The sequence below is a fragment of the Oreochromis aureus genome, linkage group 9, assembly GCF_013358895.1.
Source record: "Oreochromis aureus strain Israel breed Guangdong linkage group 9, ZZ_aureus, whole genome shotgun sequence".
Taxonomy (NCBI): Eukaryota; Metazoa; Chordata; class Actinopteri; order Cichliformes; family Cichlidae; genus Oreochromis; species Oreochromis aureus.
Genome location: NC_052950.1, coordinates 24,474,653 through 24,496,017, shown reverse-complemented (window position 1 = coordinate 24,496,017; position 21,365 = coordinate 24,474,653). Strand labels below are relative to the sequence as shown.

The following is a 21,365-nucleotide window of genomic DNA, read 5'->3' as shown; positions in this document are numbered from 1 at the left end:
GTGTGTCATTTATTTTGGGCAATGATTTGGCCGGGGGAAAAGTGTTCCCACCGCCTGAAGTGGTGGATACCCCTGTTGCTACCGCCTCAGATGTTACTGATCCAAAAGCGACAGTATTTCCCGTTTGCGCTGTTACGCGGGCGCAAGCGCGCAAATTTGCTGATGTCGTTAGTATCGCAGATACATTTGTGGCTATGGAGCAAAAGCTTTCTGTAGGGGGGAAAGACAGTGTGGATAAAAAATGTAGTGTGCTGCATTTAATGCCGGAATTGGGCGGAGATGTGAATTAAGAAGCTTTGGTAAGCGCTCAGGAAAATGACAAGTCTTTAAGTTCCTGTTTTGCAGCCGTTGTTACGGCTGGGGAAAGCCCCCTTCCACGTTTTTTCCTGCAGGATGGCGTGTTAATGAGGCAGTGGTCCTCAGATCAGAGTGGAACATCAAATGTTACACAGGTGGTGGCATTGTGATCAGGTGCTAAGCTTAGCACATGATGCTGGCATGGCTGGGCACCTCGGAATAACTAAAACTTATTACCGAGTGCTGCGTAATTTCTTTTGGCCTGGCTTAAAAAAACATGTAGCTTCTTACTGTCGGTCTTGTGCCACCTACCAGTTGGTGGGCAAACCCAATAAACCCATTCCACCTGCGCCATTATCGCCTATCCCTGTAATGAGTGAACCTTTTGAAAAAGTAATACTTGACTGTGTAGGACTGTTGCCGAGAACAAAAGCCGGCCATCAGTATATTCTTACTGTAATGTGCTCAGCAACGAGATTTCCGGAAGCCATTCCGTTGCGTACGGTGAAAGCCAAAGCAGTAATTAAAGCTTTATTCAAATTCTTCTCTGTGTTTGGGTTGCTGAAAATCATTCAAATGGACCAAGGCACCAACTTCATGTCCAGAGTCTTTGCACAGGTTGTTAAAGAACTACATGCCAAGCATGTTACATCTAGTCCATATCACCCCGAAAGTCAAGGTGCTTTGGAAAGGTTCCACCAAACTCTTAAAGTTATGTTACATAAGTTCTGTTTGGAGTCTGGTAGGGAGTGGGATGAGGGGTTGCCCCTATTGTTGTTTGCTATTAGAGAGGCTAAACAGGAGTCACTGGGATTTAGCCCCGCTGAGTTGGTTTTCGGACATGTGGTCCGAGGCCCTCTCCGACTTTTGAGGGAAAAATGGCTGTTGGAGATAAATTATACTTAAAAGTCCAATGCTGTGGGTGTGTCTGTTTGGGCATGGGAAGTCGCGGGGCACCCCGCTCTTGTTACGGTCATTCCAAGCCGGGTCGTAACACAAGCGTTTTGTTTTTTTTCCCTTTTCATACCGCGCCCCCCCTGCAATGGCTCTGCGCCCCACACTTTGGGAAGCTCTGCCATATGATATGATAAACTTGTGGTCAATACTTGTGCTGTATTGCAAGCTTTTTTCCATTAGTGTCATAAAGTTGATAAAAATTCAGAATTAATCAGTTAACAGTGATAAGCACTGACAATCACCTGATAGAGCATAATTTATATGAAACAAGCTAAAATAGATGGAAAGAACCCAGTGACAGCCCCCATCAATTCACCTCTAATTCAACCTGACAGGTATAGTGCAATGGATGACATCCTGTGCAATAGTGTTATATGTGCAATAAGGTTTTATTTATCATACTAAATGACCATGTTCTAACTTTTTTAAAAAACAAAAAAACTTTTGTAATTACATTTGAACTTTTCTTTCTTGACACCGCAGGGACTGCACTTTATTTTGTTGTACTTGTTACAGTGACAATAAAGATATTCTGATTCTGAGATGTGATGAGACCAATTTTAAAAATACAACATTTATTTAAACTCAAAAAATAATTAAAGATAAGTCATTTACTTTGCATAATTTAGCAGTAAAAACATTTATCAGGAGTTACATGTATAGTTGCAATGCTGATTTTTCTGTACCATATTGGTGAGTAAAACAGATATATGAAATATTCTTTGAAAACTTCATACATGTCATTGGGTTAAAAGGCTGTATTACAAAATAATCAACCAAAATCTAAAAATGAATACAAAAAAGGATGCAAAGTACTGTAAACAAGTTGCATTAATATAACAACTTTCCTTTATTACAATGGCCATTTTATTTTATTATTTTTTAATTCAAGCTGAATGCAAAATATTAGTGCTGTCAAAATTAACGCGTTAACACAAATTAATCTGCCATCACGGTCAACACAATTAAAATTTTTAACGCAATTAACGCATCTTGAGTGCAGAATGACTCAAAACCCCTGAAATGTTTCTGTCAACGCATTTCGGGCAGTTTGTCCAAGTAGAGCTACCTTTGCACATGCGCAAATGGGCAGTTGATCTGGTAGTGATGGGCAGCTGAAACAATCAACTCAATCTGGAAGATGATAAACGCACATTGGCCTTCTCGATGGGAAATTTGAGTATTAAAAAAATAACAAGATGGAACAGTCGTTCCGTCTTGTTATTTGCACATTGTGCAAGAAGGAATTTTCGGTGAATTTTCTTTTCACCAAAGCACTTCCAGCTTAAAATATCACATTTACGTGAAGCATACATTAGCCGGGGATGCTGCTAGGACTTTGGCTAATGCGACACCCAGCTTGCGACAAATCACTCACTGAGCATCGGGGGCTCAGTAAGTCTACCCCAGAAATATTGACTGACACAATTGCCAATTTCCCTTTTTTCTCGAGTCTGTTTGCTCATGCAAAATGAAATGCGATTAATACAGAATAGAAATGAATTATATTTAATCATCATTCATCATCCACAAAATTAATCCACTGTAACCCTGTGATGAATCTGATTAAACATTTTAATTGTTTGACAGCACTAATATATATTATATATTAGTGTATACTTATCTGTTAGTATATAGGTTTTTTAAAAAGTTGTATTTCACAGGAGAGAACCTGTGTTAAAAGATTGAAGAAAACTATTCAGATTCTCTTTGAATTTAAGCATACATTCTTTGTGTTTATTCTGCATTTACTTCATTTACTTCATTATATTGTCAGTTACAAGCTTAAACATAAAGTTGAAAAAATGTAACTGCAACCAGGCTATTGATCAAGTAATTGCGATTAATCGTGATTAACTACAGAAAAATTGTGCGATTAATTAGTTAATTTTTTTTAATCTTATTGACAGTACTACAAAATATACATTGAATCTATTGTTGTATTCTTCTGATGGCTAATGCCTGATTGTATTCATAAAGTAATATCTCCATTTAAGTTTTTTACAATCTGGTAGAAACTTCAGCTTCATCTGGAAGAGACTCTGGGTTCTCACTGAACCTTTTGCCTTCAGCTCCTTCACTCAGTAGAGCTGCCATTTTTGCAATAGTTGCATTGGGATCCAGTAGTTTCACCAAAGGCACATTCACACCTCTCCCCTGAAAGATAAGATTCTGCAGAGTCATAGCCTGCATGGAGTCAATGCCTAAGGATGAAAGAGGTAAATCATCCTTCAGCTCACTCTGCTCCATGCCAATGGTCTCACTAAGTAGAGAGACAACATAGTCCTTTGGTGAGACATAGACAGCTTGTTTAGTTTTACTTATGGTCTCTCTATATTTTTGAAAGGCTGCCTCGACTAATGCAGAAAGGCGCATAGTCAAGGCTTTATTTTGGGAAAGGATATTGTAGCTGATGTTTCTGAAGTGAAACCTGCAAACAGCTTGCTGGGGTTGGTTGAGCACAAGGCATTGCTCCAAGCTGTGATGAATCTCAGCCACATCTAAAATCATCATTCCCTTTGCCTCAAGAAAACGCTGAATATGTTCTTTGTTCAAGAGCAGACCAAGGTTCAGAGCTCCCCAGTTGATAGACTGTGCAGGCAAGTTGAGTTTGCGCCTGTATTGACAGAACAGATCGAGAAACGTATTGGCTGCTGCGTAGTTTGATTGCGATGCATTTCCCAGGAAAGCGGAAATGGAGGAGTAACATACAAAGTAATCCAATGGACAGTGCTTTGTTGCATTGTGCAAATTCAGGACACCTTTTACTTTTGGTGTGAAAACCTTCTCGTACAGAGATCTGTTAAGGGTCTCAATCAGCCCATCATGCAAGACTACTGCACTGTGAAACACACCTCTGATCAGATGACCAGGGAACTTCTTTCCAATGACATTGATGACTTTGTGCATGTTCTCAGAAACAGATATGTCACACTCTATGCTGGTGATGCTGTTTCGACACTGTTTCTCCACATTGTTGATTTCTCGCTGTACTTCTGGTGTGGGCTTTCTTCTGGAGAGAATGACAATGTACTCACCACCTCTTTGTGAGATGAACTTAACAGTCTCAAAGCCCAGACCAGAAAGACCACCTGCCACTACATACACAGACCTCTTTCGAAAAAGCTGTTTTTTTGTTGGGAGAAGTGGAATCTCAGACAGTGTACTGCCAAAATCATTTTCAAGAGCTACAACAGCCAATTTCTTGGAGCTGAAATATGAGTCTGGTTTTGCTGAATCAATGCTTTTTCGTTCAGATTTTGCACTCTGAAAGGTAAAGCTTTCAAGAGCCAGTTTCCCATTAAAGTTTAAGGACTTTAGCCAGTGATAAAGGTATTGCCTGTGTGTTCTCAGGAATCCCTTTTGGAAAATGACTGGCATCTGAATTGTCTGTACATGAACACCTTCCTTTGCACTTTGGAACACTTCCTCAACGACTAGATCCTGCTTCTGAGATTCACATACTATTACAACATGTTGTAACCCTGGAAAGTTGCAAATTTTAGCAGTTAGGGATTCATCAAATGGAGGCAGAATGACAACTGCACCCAACTGACTGGCACCTACAAAAGTCCCATTGCATTGCGTTTCAACATTCACATTCCAGCCTGATTTGCAAGCGCTAAGTGCCAAGACTTTCACTAGTGCAGAATCAGGCACAGAGCATATGATTGTTATATTATGCTTGGCTCCGAGCAAGGCTCGATGAAGGATTTCCATGCTAGCACAAAGTAGGAAACACAGGGTGTTTTTTGAGGACCGGGAACTTTTTGGTGCTGTAGCACACTTCCTGTGGCACTCTGATTTTACTTGCTGCCACCACAGGATAACAGGAAGCAACATGTTCTCCCACTTTGAATTTCCTTACATCTTTTCCAACTGCTGTGATAGTACCGCTGAAGTCAAGAGCGAGCAGCTTGTGTTTCTGAGATGAGTGCTTGTTCCAATAGAGTGTTTTGCCGAATTTTAGATTTGAAGTGCTGACTGGGAAATAGTCTGATGAGTGAACACATATCTTACTGGGCTGGATTTCAATGAATGTATCACTGATTGGCTCAGCCACCTCGTCAGAGCGAATGGCACTCAGTTGCGTAATATTATGAGCATCAGCTGTCAGAAAAATACAAGGTTCAGACACTGTAGATGTATAAGTGCCTGCTTTATTTTCAGTGATTTCTAGTGGGGTGCGCACAATGGAAGGTTTCAAAACCTGTCCACCTTTTACCACCAGTTCTGGGTGCTTGCTGCATGGGTATGACCTTAGGACATCAGACAGAGCTGCAATGTCCTCAGCAGAGATCCTGCTTATATCAATCAGCTGAAAAGAAAGCTCTGGTATCTCTGCAGCGAACGATCGTGTCACACCCGCAAGAGCAAAACCTGGACTTACATGATCTACTGTGATGTCAGATGAACGGTAAGTTACTGCTCTAATTGATTTTGGGAAGTGAATTCGCTTTAGCTCAAGAACTATTTGGCGGAAAATCTCACAGCAGTCAGCCAGATTCTGCAGGATGATGTCAGCTGGCCGTGATGTGAGATCTTCTTTGCCCCACAAAAATAAGACCTCATCACAGTTTTCTCTAATATCTGTGATTTTAAGATTTGCCAAAAGAGAAGGGAAACCACTGCCCAAGATGTCCTTTGCATATGTGAAGGGAATGTAAGTAGATGCTGAGTCCAAATGTTTCTTTAGACCATCAGCGATCCCTAAAGTATCACAGAACACCAAGGCCTTTGGAGGAGGAGTAGGAATGTGATCATTTGGGATGACATCGAAGGCATTGTGGTAGAAGTACTCATCTACCACATGAGAACGACTGCCTAGGTACTTGATTATGACATTTTTGACCTCGACCAACACTCTGCCTTCCTTGTCTGCAAAGCACCCACAAACCCCAAAGTGATCAGTGCCCACATCAGTTGCTCTCAGATAAATAGTCATTTCATTTTGCAAAGGTTCAAAGACTGTAAGACTTCCTATTTTGGCAGGAAATCCTGGCCTGCCAGTAAAGACGTGCTCTACTGCAACTGGGAGAAGCTGCATCAAATAATCCAGCAAGACAGGATGAATGCAGTAGTCATGCAAATGAGACTGAAGTTCTTCTGGAACTGAGACATTTGCAAAAGCCTCTTTCAGATCATCTCCATAGTGCACATCCTTCTTATTCTGGAAGATGTCTCCATACTGAAAACCTCCTTGAGAGAGATACCCATAAAACTCCTGAAAACTCACTACAGATGTGCATCGTTTGTAGATGGAGCTTAGTGAAATGCACTGCTCCTCAATCAGACTCTCTTTCTTTGAAACCACAGTGCCTGATGCATAAACTACAGATGGGGAGAGAACGCTGAATCTGGTTTCCCTCTCTGTTTGTTCTAGTTGCACTTTCATTTCAGGTGGATTCTGTGTTAAAACAAATGGACTGTGAAAATTGATACTGAGCTGCAGTGAACTGAGAGGTACTTTTGGTTTAGCACTGGCCATGCACGCAGCTAAACCCAGTTCAGCATAGAAAGCACCAGGGATGATGGGTACATCATTGTGCTTGTGCTCTTTCAAGTAGAAAGTAGAGTCAGACTTTAGATCACAAGTGAAAATGTTGCTTTCATTTCCTGTCTGACACAACACAGGATGATTGCTTGCTGTGCTATTCTGTGCTGCCCCAATGATAACATCCTTGTCTGAGCAGTCAAATTGATATGTAGGAAAAGGCAGAGGTACTGTCTCATAGCCTTTATAGAACGTGTTCCAATCTACTTGAACACCGAGTTCAAACAGTTGAGAAACAACAGACATGACTGATTCATGATCTTTTTCTGGCTGCACGGAGGCAAGGACAGCCGTGTTATTTCCCAGAGTTTCCATAATGTTTCTCTGCAGTGCCCTTCTTGGACCTATCTCAACAAAAACCGTGTGCTTCTTTCCTCTAGTTGCTGACTGTACTGCCTGCTCAAAAGCAACCGGCTCACGAATGTTTCTGGCCCAGTATTCACCTGTGCAGAAATCTCCCTGCTGGACTTCCTTGCCTGTTACTGTTGAGAACAACTCTGTGTCAAGATCATTCACCTGTAAGAGACCAATTCTTTCCACAATTTCTGGTAGAATTGGGTCCATCATGTGGCTGTGATAAGCAGCAGGGACATCCAGCACACGAAGGAACAGATTCTGACTATTGGCTGAGGTGCTGAGCTCCTTATGGAAGCGCTCAATTGCGTCTGCATCACCTGAAAGGGTGCAGGACTGTGGGCTGTTATATGCAGAAAGGCAAATTTTACCAGCGTAAGGAGGGAGCAGTGAAGATACCTCTGATACAGCCATGTTGCTGATCACGAGCATCTTTCCCCCGGTGACTTTTCTCTGGAGAGTGCTGCGGAAATATATGACTTTTACTGCATCCTCCAGAGACAAGAGACCAGAGCAGTGAGCGGCTGCCACTTCACCAACAGAGTGTCCTAGAATTGCATCAGCTTTGACTCCCCAGTGCCTGAGCAAGGTAGTAATCCCAACCTGAATAGCAAAGAGAAGAGGTTGGACAACGTCTGGGTTTCTGAAGTCGCTGCTCTCAAATTCGCTCTCAAGCGTATCCAGGATGTCCAGAGGACTCAGCTTTCGGAAAAGTTCCTTAATTTCTTTGATCTTTGCTCTGAATATAGGCTCGGTTTTTAGTAGCTGCTTGCACATACCATGGTAGGTGACACCATTTCCACAGAAGACAAACACTAACCTTGGATCTGAGAAGGCAACACTGATATTTTTGCCAACAGTAGCAATTAGCTCCTCTTTTAGATTAACTGCAGAAGACACTGTGATGGCCTTTCTGTATTTATGTTTTTGGTGGGTTCTTCTGCAAGCTGACGTGTAGAGGAAAGAATCTAGATCAAACCGGTTTTCTGCCTGTAGCTGATTGATGGTATTTTCCATCATCATGATAAGTGATTTTGAAGAATTTGCAGATATGACAAAATACTTGACTTGCTTATTATCATGCCTTTGCTTAGAATATGGCTGGATGTGCTGTGTGACAATGGCGTGCGCATTTGTTCCCCCAAAACCAAAGTTGTTAACTCCTGCAACTCTTGCACTAGAGCATTCCCATTTTTCTGATTCCTTAGAAATTTTAATGTTCAGTGCTGTGGTATCTACACTGGAAGCCTTATCAGTGTAGAACACCGAAGGAACAATGGTCTCATGCTTCATCATCAGGAGAACCTTAATGAGTCCAGCGACTCCAGCAGCAGATTCTGTGTGTCCAATATTACTCTTCAAAGAGCCGATCCACAGTGTTTTTGAACTGGGAGGTCTAGATTTAGCAATGACGTTGGAAATGCTTTGTGCCTCTGTTGGGTCTCCAGCTGGGGTTCCAGTCCCATGTGCCTCTATGTACTGGACATTTGCAAGGTCAGACTCTGAATAGATTCTGCGGAGAAGGTCTTCTTGTTGTGTCATGGATGGTTTGGTGATTGGAGTAACAGAGTGGCCATCTTGGTTTACAGCAGTTTTGCTGATTATACCCCAGATATGGTCATGGTCTTGAAGAGCCTGTCAAGCAACAAAAAGATGAAAATGAAGCATCAATAAAAGTGTACATTGTGTAATGTGAGGGTTTGCTATGTGGTTTGGAATGTCTGTGAACTATTAGAAACAGCAAGATGGAGACGGATAAGTTTCTTAGCAGCACCTCTACTCTCAACACACGTCAACAACAACCCAAACACTTCCTGTGTACAGCTCTCATGAAATTTCACTGGCCACTCCGAAGCCAGGAAATTCTACACTTGGATAAATGCAGGGAAAACAACTAGGTAGATTCAGCACATACTTATTACTGCTTTGAAATTTCATGTGTAAACATTCAGATGTTTAAACATGTAAATATTAAAACATGTAACCACCAAATGGGTACATAACTAGCTCTATAACCGTAATAAACACCTCTTTGTGTATCAAATGACATAGAAATTTAAATCCACACTTTACAATTGTTAAAGAACAGTTCACGCCAGAGTCAAACGTGACAAAATTAAATACTAAAACAGACTGTTGGAGACCCCAAAAGGTTGATACTGTTCATCATGACCTAGCATTTCATCACTGATCCAAGTGAATTCTTCAGTCTCAGCTGACTGCAGGTTTCCCCAACCAAACAAACAGTACATTTGCACAATGACTGAAACTAGACCACTGCAGGAACAATGGGCTGAGAGTAGGGCTGGGCCATATCATACCGTTCACGGTAATACCGGTATAATGTTGGGCAACGATAAGAAAATGAAATATCGCGATAGAATATGGGTAAAACGCGCATGTGCAGTGCCTTTGTTTTCATACGCATATGGCAGAAAAAGCATGGCGGTGACGGAGAATGAGAAGGACGAAAGTGGATCGTTGAATGAAACGGATGAACCAGAATTAGTTTGTAAAAATGCTGCAACGTCAGTGATGTGGAACTGGTTTGGCTTTCGTCCGTCAGATAGACAACAAAGCACTATTTTTGGTAGCGCATGCCAGCGGGCCGTCGTTATTACCGTGTTTTTTGGAAAATACGGCACACTTAAAATCAATCCTTTGATTTTTCTGAAAATCGACAGTGCCCCTTATAATCCCGTGTGCTTTATGTATGAATTTTGGTTGTGTTTACTGACCTCGAAGCGATTTTATGTGGTACACGGCGCTCAAAAACCTGTCAAATGTTTTAGTACGACTTTGCTAAGCTACGGAGCCGCACCGCTTGATGGATTGTCGGAGCATTACGGCTACCGTAGTTTGGAGCCTCGCGGAGTGATACGTACTGTGCTTCAACATTATATTACCGTATTGTGTGTATAACCTCTTTATAAGTTTTGTGGATATTATACATGGTTATGCTCAGGATATGTTGGCCAATTTCCACTGGAAATGCCTTTTGGTTAAACTGTCCGCAAGGAATTTGCATTTGAACTGTTATATTTTTATATAACTTTAATGCACATAAAAAACAGCTGCTTGTTTAAGTGAAAATACATTGATGTTTTTTTTTTTTTTGCACTAATAAAGTTGTGGAGTTGTAAAGTATTTTATCTAGTGTCAGTTATATCGTACGTTATATCGTTATCACAAATTTTCAAATGTATATCGTGATAAATATTTTTGGTCATATTGCCCTGCCCTAGCTGAGAGGTCGCTTCCTTGATCATTAATATGCAAATTGTCATGACCATTGATCAACAAACACTGATCAAAGCCCACTGATCATTGATCAAAGACCATTTATCATTGATGAAAGACAATTGATCAATGGTCATGAGTACCATTCACAGAGAGTTGGGAAATGGCTGCAGTCACAGCTTAGCAAGATGGTGAAAGATGTACCTTTAGGCCCCCTCCTCGATTCAGAGATGGTCTTTCCCTTACATGTACATGACCTCCTTGACTCCACGCTCAAACCAGTGTTCCTCCCTGTCCAGGATGTGTACATCCTCATCACTGAAAGAGTGTCCACTGGCCTGTAGGTGTAAATAGACTGCAGTGTCCTGGGCTGACCAGTTAGCTCTCCTGTGTTGTGCTATCCACTTTGCAAGAGGTTGTTTGGTTTCCCCAATGTATAAATCATGGCAATCCTCCTGGCACTTAACAGTGTACACTACATTACACTATTTGTGCCTGGGGAAACCTGCAGTCAGCTGGGACTGAAGAAGTCATCTGGATGAGTGACAAAATGTGTCTCCCACTGAAAACGCTACGTCCAGATGAACAGAATCAACCTTTACTTACCTGGATGATTGAGAATGCACCAAGACAAACTGTTGGAGACAGTTTCTACAACACTAGGTGAGAAGGTCACATTTGATGAAATGTGAACAGTTGGTCACTGCGCTTACTTTGAATTGATCACTGAATGTGAAAAAATTAAACAAAAAATTAAAGGTGATCATTGGTTTATTTTGAGCTCATCCTTCTAAAGGACCAATGGGCCTATGTTATGGTGAGATGTCTATTATCCATCTGTCTGTCCCTTCACAATTCACAAGGATCACTACTCCCCCTAGAATATTGCTCAGAAAGTTGAAAATTATACACAATTATCACCTAATAAGTCTTAAGTCCAGATTAAGTGTACTGAATATGGCTGTTTGCAAGTCCCCTTGACTTGTCAGTGGATTTTAGTTATCATTAGTTTGTGAAACAGAGTCAAGCAATGACAAGAAAACTGATAACTTCTTTTCTGTACCTTCATGTATTATAGTAATTTATCAATTGTGACGGATCATCAGCTGGTTGAGTTACTATATCGCTAATATTCTGGATTTGGCACTTTGGAAAACTGTCAATTTAATGTACTGAATGAACTATTTGATATTGTTGAATAAGGTAAATAAGGAAAACCTAAATCTTAACACCATCATTAGGGATGGGTATTGATAAGATTTTCACGATTCCGATTCCATTTTCAATTCTGTATAACGATTCGATTCTTTATCGATTCTCTTATCGATTCTTATTTTTTTAAAAAGAGAACACTAAGGTCGATTAGCTTAGAACTTTGTTTTATATCTTCTCTTTGAACAAGATAGAAATTTAGGAGTAACATGGCCTTACGAACCCAACAGTGAGCTCTTAAGAGATCCACAGCCTACGGCTCTTCAATGGGGTGTCACAGGGTCCCCAGGAAAAAAAATTGTAAATGTAAAATAATAAAATAAATATTCTTCTGTACCATTAACAAAGAATAACATAAATTATTCTGTAGCAATTACACAAGAATATCCAGTAATGTCCCTGCCTACAATTAAACACATTCACTTACCGAAAATCGGGGGCATCTGCTGTGGCAAATGGGTGCAAGCCTTTGACCACAAACTTAGTCACTGCTCGGTGACATTCGTCTATCCTGGCCTGAAAGGAGACGCTACCGGTAGACTGCAGCGAGAACTGCCAGCATCTGAGCCAGCCAGACTGTCTGTCTCTCTCATCATGGTCACCTAAATGCAGCGCACAGTGATGGTAGGTTTTGTAATAAGGCAGATCGCGCTAACATAATATGCACTGTTAGCTGATTATTTACCTGCCGTATTAACGGGAGAGGACGTGCAAACGTTACCGCTGCTGCTGGGTTGAGATTCACGAACCCGGAGCGGAATTAAAAACACGACATTCATTTAAGGTTATCGCGTGTTTTGTGAGCAAATGCTTTTGCATATTCGTAGTGTTTCCTCCCTTAAATGAAATATCTACTTTGCAAGTATTGCAAGTTGCCCCGTTGTCATCCATTCTCGTAAAGTATAACCAAACTTTTGAGCGTTTGAGCCGCTTAGGCGCCCTGCCAGGTAAATGACGCTCCGCAACGTGGTGACGTCTTTCGGGGCGACTGGAATCGATAAGGGAATCGTTTGCAAAAATGGCAACAAGAACCGGGTTTCGATACCCATCCCTAACCATCATTAATCTGCATATGCTGACCTTTTTCAGTGGCTTTAGGAGAACTACTCCGCATCCCTCCCCTCTGCCGTATCCATCTGCTCCACTGGAAAAAGGTTTGCTGGTTCCATCAGGTGAGATCATCTTGGCTTTGCTGAGCGCAACAAACACTCTTGGCTCAAGGATGCAGCTGACCCCTCCACAGACAGCCATTTCACAATCGCCTGACAAAATAGAACACATCATATCAACCCAACCAATTATATGCGAACGCTGTGTTGTAAATAAATACGGCGCTACAGAATGATTTACTACCAGTTACTCTATTGCTGATTAACCTGAAGTTATCTATGCTGGACAGACCTTGTTTTATTGATTGACAGGCAAGATGAAGAGCCACAAGGGATGAAGAACAGGCAGTGTCTAAGCACAGCGAAGGTCCGGTGAAGTTGAAGACATAGGAGACTCTGTTTGCTGCAATACTCATGGCAAGCCCTGTGCCAGTCCAGTGGCTGATCACACTTGGGTGCACATGTGACGCATGTGATGCATAATCTCTGTTCATTATTCCTACAGAGATACATAAAACACACGGGTCATGTACTTATCATTTTAACATTATTCTTTTGAATGGATGTAAAACTTGATGGCAATTCTGATATAAAAAGGTTTTAGTAGCTTTGTTTTGGATTAAGCACCCATTATTGTAACAAAAAAAAAACAAAACACAAAAAACACAAACAAGCTTTTAGTGCCTTACCAAAAAACACTCCTGTTCTGGTCCCACTGGCTTTTTCCATTGGAATTCCAGCATTTTCTAAAGCCCTGTAGACACACTGAAGGAGCTGTTTTTGCTGAGGATCCATTTGTTCCACTTCACTCTCACTGATGCCGAAAAACATGTGGTCGAATTCATTAAACCTGAAAATATCAAGAAACAAGAAGGTCAGATTCAGGCAATGGGATGCTCTAATTATGGATCAAAATTTTGGATTCAACTGTAAAAACTGGTGAGTGTCTCATTTTACTACCTTAGTGATCATGTGCTACATTTATGACTAAAGGTGATTGAACAATAAACTGATTATATTTGATGATTTAACATATGAAACAGTTGTTCTTTGTCAGTGTTCAAAAAGCAGTTCAGTGAGTTCAGTCTAAGTGGGTTATCTTGTTATTTTTATTTAACAATTATGTGCAGCCAATAGGTGATGTACAGTTTGTGACATGACTAGTGTAACATGTTGACTTATATTTGCATCAGCCACTAGATGGCACTGTGTTGCTGCAGAGTATGTAATTTACCAGCGAGCAAGAAGCACCGAAGGAAAAAAAATGGAAAAGAGTAATAAAGTGGAATCGGAGCGGAGATCGCTGTGTGCGTGCATTTAATAAGAAGCTTGGTATAAAGACAAAGACAAGTTCTCTACGCAATCCCTCGCAGTCGGACAGCGCAGACATGGAGGCTTACGGTGTTCCTACACGGCGCATGGACTGGGACTCTACAAACCTGCCTGAGGCATAGTGGTGCTTCAAGCAGCACGCCGAGCTAATGTTTGCTGGTCCTCTTCGGGGGAAGGAGGAGGCAGACAAATGCAGCTACCTTCTTCTATGGGTCGGTGAGAAAGGACGGGACGTCTACAACACGTGGACGCTCACCGCAGACGACTCCCGAAAGCTTCAAACGTACTACGATAAGCACACTGATTACATTACACCGAAAGCTAACCCAATCTATGCCAGATATAAGTTACATGAAGAGATGCAGGGTGAAAATGAGGCGTTTGAACAGTTTATTACAGAACTGAAACTGGTTGCTAAAGACTGTGGGTACCCAAATACAGATGAAATGGTCAGGGATCGGATCGTATTTGCCACCAACTCGCCACATGTCCGAGAAAAGCTACTCAGCCAAGGTGCAGAGCTCACGCTAGAGAAAGCCATAGATATAGCATGGTCACACGAGCTAGCAAAGCAACAGCTAAAATCTATGGGCCACTCCAGGGTCCAGGAAACTGTGCACGCCATCGGCAGGAAACCGCACAGACAAGAAAATCACACAAAAAGCGTGAAACCAAAAGAACACGCTAATGTAACACTAAGAACGTGCAGCTACTGTGCTGGACAACACAGTAATAAAGACATCTGCCCAGCAAAAGGAAAACAATGTGCAAAATGCAAGAAAATGAACCATTTTGCAAGAGCATGCAGGTCAAAACTCCCTTCGCAGACAAAAGCCCATCTCAAATCAGTACACACTGAGAGAGAACATAGAAGTGACAACTGAGGACACAGATGAGGAGCAAGACTGCTTCTACATTGATAGCATCACCACAGAAAATGAAGGTAGAAATGATGAGCAAGCATATGCAGACATGCATCTTGGTTTCCCCCCACAGGCAGTGAGGTTTAAAGTTGACACTGGGGCACAAGCGAACACAATTCCAGCCAACATGTTCCAGACGCTCTTCCCACATGTGACACTGATCCCTGTCACACACAAGCTCACAGATTATGGGGGACACTCAGTCAGCGTGGAAGGGAAATGCCAGCTAAAATGCAAACACAAAAACAAAACCCGCACATTAGAATTCCATGTTGTTAACACAAGCGCCCCACCTGTATTAGCAATGAAAGCTTGCCGTGACCTAAACCTGGTCAGGATCGTGATGGCAGTGACGGAGGAAAGAGACAAGACAACCAACAGTTCGCAGGCAATACTAGACGAGTATGGTGACGTATTTAAAGGGATAGGAGAATTTCCTGGTGAATGCAGTTTCCATGTAAACCCAGACATCTCGCACCCACAGCCAGCCCACCTCGTCGGATTCCCATCGCTCTGCGAGCCCGACTCAAAGACGAGCTCGACAACATGGAAAGGAATCAAATCATATGCAAGGTTACAGATCCTACGGACTGGGTGAATGCACTTGTTGTCGTGGAAAAACCCAAGACAGGCAGACTCAGAGTATGTCTGGACCCCAGACCCCTCAACAAGGCTATACAAAGACCCCATTACCCTCTACCCACCTTGGAGGATGTCACCACAAAACTTGCTGGGGCCAAGTATTTCAGTGTTTTGGACGCCAAATCAGGCTACTGGGCCATTAAACTAAGCCATGAATCATCTCTGTTAACCACATTTAATACTGTGTTTGGCAGGTACTGCTTCCTCAGGCTGCCATTCGGCATAATCTCAGCCCAGGATGAGTTCCAGCGACGCGTGGATGAGACCTACGAAGGCCTGAGGGGCGTGGCAGCCATTGTGGACGACGTGTTGGTCTTCGGAGGAACCAAACAGGAGCATGATGAAAACCTGAGGGCCATGCTGCAGCGCAGCAGGGAGAGAGGTGTAAAACTGAACCCAGACAAGTGCACCATCTGCGTCAAAGAGGTCAGTTACTTCGGCCACACCTTGTCACACGAAGGACTAAAACCAGACCCACAAAAAGTAAAAGCAGTCCAAGACATGGCGCCCCCACAGAACAGGGCAGAACTGGAAACAGTGCTGGGGATGGTTAATTATTTAGCAAGATTTGCACCACACCTGTCAGAGATAAACGCGCCACTCCGCCAGCTGTTAAAGCAGGACAGTGAGTTTGTATGGGACAAGAACCATGACAGATCCTTTCAACAAATGAAGGAGCTGATCACTAGAGAACCAGGCCCAGTTCTCTCCTTCAACCCCAAGAAAGCGCTACGACTCCAGGTCGACGCATCCAAAAGTGGCCTCGGTGCTGTGATGCTGCAGGATGGCAAGCCAGTCGCCTACGCATCCAAGTCACTTAACAGCACCGAGCAGAACTATGCCCAAATAGAAAAGGAGCTGTATGCTGTTCTCTTTGGCTGCAAGCGGTTCCACGATTACATGTACAGTTGATATGTGACCATTGAATCGGACCACAAGCCACTAGAATCCATACTCAAAAACCACTAGCATCAGCACCACCACGGCTACAGAGGATGATACTACAGCTGCAAAAGTACAACATCAGCATCATCCACAAGCCAGGGAAAGACATCCCGGTAGCCGACACGCTCTCCCCGAAATCCATAGAGTTCCACGATAAATCACTATGTGACGGGATGGATATGCAGATCCACACAGTCCTCAGCAACATGCCTGTCAGTGATCAGAGACTCTCAGAGATAAGAAACGAAACAGCCCAGGACCCTCAGCTCAACACTCTGAGAAGGACCACATTGAGTGGATGGCCGGATAAAAGGTCTCAATGTCCACCTGACATCCAGGAGTTTTGGAACCACAGGGATGAGATCTCACTGATAGATGGGATCATGTTTAAAGGAGAGAAAATGATCATCCCAAAAAGGCTCAGAAAGGACATGATAGATCGGATTCATTCCAGCCATATGGGCATAGAAAAGAGTAAAAACAGAGCCAGAGACCTTCTGTTTTGTCCAGGCATGGGAAAGCAGATTGAGGAAACAGTCGGAGCCCTCAGCACATGCCAGGAGAGACAAACTGCTAACCCCAAGGAACCCCTGCTGTCACATGCAATACCAGAAAGACCGTGGCAGGTTATAGCAACCGATCTGTTCACTTGAAACTCGGAAGACTACATCATCATCGTAGATTACTACAGTAGATTCTTCGAGTTGGAAAGACTGCACAACTGCACTGCAGAAGCAGTGATCCACAAACTAAAGTCAGCCATGGCCAGGCATGGTATTCCAGAGTCAGTGATTAGTGACAACGGCCCGTGCTAGGCTTCAAGTAAGTTCCAACAGTTCGCAAAGTCATGGAGTTTCACCCACACCACTACTAGCCCCCATTACCCACAGAGCAACGGCCTAACCGAAAAGACTGTCCAGACAGCAAAAAAGCTACTAGACAAGGCCAAAGCTGAACATAGGGACCCCTACTTGAGCCTATTGGAATACCGGAACACTCCTGTGGACAATTTAAAGTCGCCTGCACAACTACTCATGAGCCGGAGACTCCGCTCCATCCTCCCTGCAACACCAAAACAGCTGGAACCACAAGTAGTTTGCCAGCAAACAGTGCGTGAGAGGAGAGAAGTCTGCCAACAGCGCCAGCAGACTTATTTCAACAGAGCGGCCCGACCTCTGCCTCAACTATATCCTGGCACACCGGTCCGGTTCCGTCAACAAGATGGTTCCTGGAAACCAGCTGTGGTCACGAGTTGTGCAGACACATCTAGAAGCTACAACATAACCACAGATACAGGACAAGTTTATCGCCGTAACCGCCGACACCTCCGCGAAGGCAGAAACAGCGTAGGAGGTGAGGAGTTCATTCAACCAACAGTCAACAGCAATGACAGCGCTGTGGTTTCTCAGCCCCTGCCTGTGAAAACGTTTTTTGTGGAGTTCAACTGTAAGATCCCAAGGAATCTGATTGAGAACATTCAGCAGGAAAGGCCTAAACTGAGTTTTCCTGCAGGAACAACGCCACCTGAATAAACTGGCAGATTTGCCTCCCTGCAGGTTCGTCCACTTCTCCAACAATTCTAAAGATATAAGTACAGGGGGACAAAACAGCACTTCTACAGAGTGATCTAAACAATTTAGCCATGCTGAGTGGTGATCAAGAGGTGCAACAAATTATGAACAGGAGCTCAGTCAAATCCAAAGGAAGTGTAATCTCTTTGATTTTAAAACAAATCACTTTAGTAGCCTACCATAAGAAGCATGATGCACCCTACTAAGTATGTCAAATAACTGTTGAGATGTTTCATCAACGCAGGTTAAACAAATCTAAATGAAGCCTAAAATTAAGAAATGAACTGCTTTTCATATGTTTGTAGTCACTCTGAAATGGCCCTGTGTTTGAAGATAAAGTGGGTGTGTTGTTATCTAATATAACATGGAGTTGATAAGAAAAACTTACAGTGACAGTTGATGGTTAAATAGAACCATGAACCATAAATTATTCCACGTGAATTGTTAGAACAGCTAGATATATGTAAACAAACTCATTTCTATAGAACCTTGTGTTATCTAATGCAGGCTTATCATGTTAAGAACATTATTGATTAATTATGATGATTTAAGAAATCCATTTATGTTACTGTATTTGACTAGTACAGTGTTTGGAGCACTTATTTTCAAAAAGGAAAACCCCCCCCCAAAATGCAACATTTCATGAAGCACAAAAATTTCTAATAAAAAGTTTACACAACTGTATTGATAGGCACACATTTGTAAAACAGATAAGCAGATCTAAATGAGATAAAGGGCCATACCCGTCAATGAAAGCAGCCTTGGCTGTGCGGGATTTACCCGGTTTGTTGTCATCAGGATCATACCAGCTGCTTAAGTCGAATCTCTCTTTGGGAATTGGCACAGAACAGTTTCTCCCATTCACCAGAACCTTCCAGAAATTGTCAAGCCCCTCTCCTTGTTTGGGGAGAAGATACATATAAAACAGCCCATTAGCACTTGCTTTATGAAATTTAAGGAGTTAAATAAGTGTAAGTCTGTTTTCTTTCTTTTTTAAAGGGATCTAAAAAGCTAAAGCAGAAATTGTTTTTGTTCAAATCCACTGTGGTGGTGCACAGATGCAAAAATACAAAAATGTCCTTGTCTAAATACTTCCAGATCTGACTATACACCATATGACGCACAAAAATCAAATTAGGAACTAAAATAATATCAAACACACAAAACAAAAACTTCTTAAAGTGTCCTCACCGCCTGGAAAATTGCATCCAATTCCCACCACTGCAATGCTGTCTTCAGTTTCTTCCATTGTGACAGAAAATCACTAAAAAATGAATAAATAAAACAAAACATGAATCTTTAGTGTGTCAGCATGCCATCGCCATAGCAGCAGACCAGAAAAAAGTGGAGCGAGTTATCGAGTGAAACAGTGTAATTAGTCCAGTTTAGTCATGCACCACTGTATCCTTACATCCATCCCGTTTGCAGTTTCCCTCACTCATAGTAAGACAAGTAAGTGATAAGTAAGTGTTATCAATATTACATTACAATGTTTGTTAAATGCTGCATGTTAAAGTTCCTGTAATTCAGTCAAAATGATCACAGTTGACCTAATTATAAATGTATAAAAATACAAATTTACAGTTTATTTAAATTTTAAATATGAAGTTAAATGTTGACTCATTGATTGATCAAGAATTAATTAGTCCCCAAGCAACATAAGGAACAATAGACTGGTTTTCCTGGTTAGTGTTATCATCTCATTACCATTATCAAGAAACCACAGCCCCACAGAATTACAAGGTATAATTTAAACCAACAAGCATTGTCTTTATTACCCTCCCTTTGTGTTTAATCATTAAATGAATTAAATAAATGATCTTAATAAATTGATCAAAATATTTCAGGTTCTTAAAACAACAGAACATTTATGTTGGTACAAGGAAACACAGACGTTCATAATTAAGTATAGTTGTTATTAGATGATAAATAATGTGTCTGTCTCAGTAATAAATAATAATAATGAGGTGAGGTAATGAAGACTAAAGTAATGAGGCCAGTGTGTGAGCTCAGACTCCAGGCTGATTCAACCTTTAGCCTGTCCAGTGTTAAATGTGAAAAATAATTTTGATTTAGTTTTAGTCATAATTAAGGCATTAAATTATTTTATTTTTTACTTACTAAGCATCACAAGATGATAGCAAAATAAATCTAAAGTTGATTCATTTGATTTGAAAATAATATGTGTAAAAGTTTGTCTGTTTTTACCAGCAGGAGTTGCTCCACAAGTTTTATTTTCCTTGACATGAAATACGAAATGCGTCGGTACGTGTGCTCTTCTCCTTCTTCCAAATGTTATCACTGTTCCATGAGAAGAGCATGGGAATAAATAACCCCTCCACCCACACCCCCATTTCCTGGGAACATATCAAACGTGCAGCACAAGGAAGTTATTGGATCACTTCCAAACTCGCCCCGCCTTTCTACAGAAGTTAATTAGTTCTGATTCAATCTTGTTTTTTTTCATTGACAAAATTATCAATACATATCATCATATAGTTATCATTCTGTTTTGTCGAAAAAAACCAAACCAGACGACAATTATTGGTCAACGAAATGAACACTAATTTTTAGAGAAAAACATTTATTCGTATCGTATGTATATCAAACCATATCAGACATGAAAAAAAACAAACAGCCATAATAATTTAAATGTATTTTATTGAAAGTGAAAAAACTGTAAGAACTGTAAAGAAAAAAGAAAGAAACAACTGTGTGCACCTACCAATTATAATTATCGATATTAACTCAACATGAATGACACAAGATCTGTTTATTACAAAAAAGGAAGGCTGGCTGCTCAGGTATGTACTGGCTCACTCCCAGTGGGTTCTTGGCAGGCCTGGCCCCCTGGCCCCTTCCGCTTGGTCTGCTGTGGCGTAGCTGGTTGCAGGCAGGTCCTGCGGGCTTGTTGCTGTGGCCCACTGGGGCTACTGCACTGTGGCTGCTGGGTGACCCCCGTCCAGGGGTCTTCTCCTCTTGGGGGCCTCTAGATGTCTGGGGCCTGTATGTCCTCCATGCCTGCTTCATGTCCTAGGGGCAGGGCAATGGCTCCCCACAACCACTATTAGACACTTACATGGAGAAACCTTATGAATACAAGTGCACTCACACACACAGGTGTACAAACAGGTACTCACAGAGACACACTATCTTAGTTGGCTGCTGCCTCTAAGCATATCATGCATTATTAGTCCTTTATGCTGCTCAGTAGAATTCAATTTTTATT

At 41.9% G+C, this 21,365-nt stretch overlaps 1 protein-coding gene across 1 annotated transcript; it reads right to left on the bottom strand.

Annotated features, from left to right (window-relative positions):
- Positions 1-1,742: 1,742 nt before the first annotated feature.
- Positions 1,743-20,472, bottom strand: LOC116310352 (phenolphthiocerol/phthiocerol polyketide synthase subunit C-like). Its single transcript, XM_039617123.1, is given in 9 exon segments — positions 1,743-4,940; positions 4,943-5,005; positions 5,008-8,797; positions 12,695-12,876; positions 13,016-13,222; positions 13,413-13,573; positions 18,880-19,033; positions 19,328-19,400; positions 20,345-20,472. Coding segments are annotated over 8 exon segments (6,300 nt in total). The 5' UTR covers positions 19,386-19,400; positions 20,345-20,472; the 3' UTR covers positions 1,743-3,255.
- Positions 20,473-21,365: the final 893 nt, after the last annotated feature.